The sequence below is a fragment of the Tupaia chinensis genome, unplaced genomic scaffold (genome assembly GCF_000334495.1).
Source record: "Tupaia chinensis unplaced genomic scaffold, TupChi_1.0 Scaffold144894_1, whole genome shotgun sequence".
In the NCBI taxonomy this organism is placed as follows: Eukaryota; Metazoa; Chordata; class Mammalia; order Scandentia; family Tupaiidae; genus Tupaia; species Tupaia belangeri.
In genome coordinates, this window is record NW_006204753.1 from 58,448 (window position 1) to 61,454 (window position 3,007).

General features: G+C 60.8%; 1 protein-coding gene across 1 annotated transcript in view; it reads left to right on the forward strand.

Moving 5' to 3' along the window:
• The window catches only part of G6PD (glucose-6-phosphate dehydrogenase), a gene marked incomplete in the record, with an annotated part of 14,612 nt that overhangs the window by 9,452 nt on the left and 2,153 nt on the right, over positions 1-3,007 (forward strand). The window contains 8 exon segments of the mRNA XM_014583817.2: positions 221-438; positions 1,141-1,299; positions 1,419-1,544; positions 1,668-1,761; positions 2,132-2,318; positions 2,401-2,636; positions 2,720-2,796; positions 2,913-3,005. Coding sequence (XP_014439303.1) covers positions 221-438; positions 1,141-1,299; positions 1,419-1,544; positions 1,668-1,761; positions 2,132-2,318; positions 2,401-2,636; positions 2,720-2,796; positions 2,913-3,005 — 1,190 coding nt within the window.

Sequence of the window (3,007 nt, forward strand, 5' to 3'; positions counted from 1 at the left end):
CGCCCCGTGCGCGGGGGGGCTGTGCCTGCCGCAGTCATCTCCCATCAGCATTTCTGAGCTCTGCCTTCGGCCGCTGGGGTTGTGACCATGGCTATGCCCAGCTCCCCAGAGCTGCCGGGAGGGGGATGAGCCCAGCATGGCACCATGTGGGAGCCTACCCAGGCTTTACTAGGGCACAGATCTAGATTCTGAGGGACAGTCCCCCCCCCACCTGTCACAGGCCACCCCAGAGGAAAAGCCCAAACTGGAAGAGTTCTTTGCTCGCAACTCGTATGTGGCTGGCCAGTATGATGACGTGGCCTCCTACGAGCGTCTCAACAGCCACATGGATGCCCTTCATCAGGGGCCCCAGGCAAACTGCCTCTTCTACCTGGCCTTGCCCCCCACCGTCTATGAGGCCGTCACCAAGAACATCCATCAGGCCTGCATGAGTCAGACGTAAGGCTGTCCTTCACCTTCCTTTTCTGCCTCCCATCTGGTGAGCCCCTGGGCCAAGCCAGTTGGCCTGGATGCCCCCATCTGTCCTCAAACAGCCCTGCCGGCAGTGCTCCTTGGCAGCAATACCCGCCATGGCCACAAGGTGGCAGCATTGCTCCATGAAACTCTTGATGCTGCTTGCACTTCCTTTGGCATCTCACACTTTCCCAGGGTCCCCTCTAGGACCACCAGGTGGCAGTGTTCCTCCATGATGAGTCCACTGTCTGCTGCGTAGCGCTCAGCACTCTGCCCTCAGCCTTCTCTGGTTGTCTTGTTCCTGATCTGAATGCAGAGTGCCGTCTTATGCTTGGGAATAGCCGAGAAAGGGGCCATTTCTCATTTTCAAATCTGTGAGAGCCTGTGCCTTGCTGCCCCCTTCTTTGCTTCCTACTGGCTGCCAGGTCACTCACCTCACATACCTGACTGGGGACCCAATGTGGGGCCTCCTTGGAATGTGCCAGCCCTGGCGACCATGCACCCAGCACAGGCAGGTTTGGGAGCTGGCCCAGGAGCCAGTAGGTGGGAGAGGCTGTGAACTAGGGTAGGATCCCCTGAGAATTCTGGGAGCAAGGCTACTCCCTGGGAGGGGGTCAGAGTAACACAGCTCTGCCCTCACTCCCTGAGGAGGGCTCCAGAGGGTGATGCAGCTCTGGACCCTGACAGAGGCTGGAACCGCATCATCGTGGAGAAGCCCTTTGGCAGGGACCTGCAGAGCTCTGACCGGCTGTCCAACCACATCTCTGCCCTGTTTCGCGAGGACCAGATCTACCGCATCGACCACTATCTGGGCAAGGAGATGGTCCAGAACCTCATGGTGCTGAGGTGCGGGCTGAGCCCGGGGGGTGGGTTGGGGCTGTCCTGCTGCTGCCCTGGGCCAGGCTGGAGCTCAGATGCCCGGGGCCCTCTTCCTCTCCCGTGCCAGCCTCTGCTCCCCACTACAGGTTTGCCAACAGGATCTTTGGCCCTATCTGGAACCGGGACAACATAGCCTGTGTGATCCTCACCTTCAAGGAGCCCTTTGGCACTGAGGGCCGTGGGGGCTACTTTGATGAATTCGGGATCATCCGGTGAGAGCCTGTTCCCCCTCCTGGGAGGCCACCTTGTAGGGCTGCCCCTCCCTGGGCCAGGGGCCTCGGGCAGTCCCGACCCAGGAGGGGGACCTGAACCAGTTCCATCTCTTCTGCCAATAGGGATGTGATGCAGAACCACTTACTGCAGATGCTGTGTCTAGTGGCCATGGAGAAGCCTGAGTCCACTGACTCTGACGACGTCCGCGATGAGAAGGTAGGTGCACCCTGCCCCACCGCCAGCCCCCAGGCCACGCCTACACACAAGCCCACTTCTGAGGGGACACTGGGCGAGGAAGTATAAATGTTCCTTACAGACACAGCCAACTTGTAGCATAGCAGCTCACAGGTTGCTGTGCCCAGATCTGACAGTGACTACCGTGTGGCCAAGGGCAGGCCACTACATCTTGGCTGGTGTGCTGCTGGAGGGCCCTTGAAGAAGGGGGCTTATGCTGCACCCCAGCTAGAGTGAGCAAAGTGGGGAAGTTCCACTTCTTGTCTGGCCATTGGGAGGCCACCCTTCAGGCCACATGTGTCCTGTGCCCTGCCCCCTTACCCAGGGCCCGGCTCTCCCGGCTTTCTCCCAGGTCAAGGTGTTGAAATGCATCTCAGAGGTGCAAGCCAACAACGTGGTCCTGGGCCAGTACGTGGGGAACCCCAGCGGAGAGGGCGAGGCCACCAAAGGGTACCTGGACGACCCCACAGTGCCCCGTGGGTCCACCACTGCCACCTTTGCGGCTGTGGTGCTCTATGTGGAGAACGAGAGGTGGGATGGTAGGTGACACCTGGGGGTGGCCAGTGGTGGCGGGCGCACAACACTGCACTCGCCTGGTCCTGAGGCTGGCCTTGTGTGCAGGGGTGCCCTTCATCCTGCGCTGCGGCAAAGCCCTAAATGAGCGCAAAGCTGAGGTGCGGCTGCAGTTCCGGGACGTGGCTGGTGACATCTTCCACCAGCAGTGCAAGCGCAACGAGCTGGTGATCCGCGTGCAGCCCAACGAGGCCGTGTACACCAAGATGATGACCAAGAAGCCTGGCATGTTCTTCAACCCTGAGGAGTCAGAGCTTGACCTGACCTATGGCAACAGATACAAGGTGCCCGCAGGGGGTGGGGCAGGGCAGGGCAGGCGGCCTCTGCTGCACCTCTGTGGTGCTCAGCTGGTCCCCTGTCCCAGTAGAACGTGAAGCTCCCTGACGCCTATGAGCGCCTCATCCTGGATGTCTTCTGTGGGAGCCAGATGCACTTCGTGCGCAGGTAAGGGAGGGCCCAGTGTCACCCTGGGAGACCAGGGACAGGGGCGCCAGGCTATGAGGGCAGTCTGCCCCCCTATCCTGCACCCAGGCCCCCAGAGCCATGTCGTGTACCCTCAGTGACGAGCTTCGGGAGGCCTGGAGGATCTTCACTCCTCTGCTGCACCAGATCGAGCGGGAGAAGCCCCAGCCCATCCCCTACATCTATGGCAGGT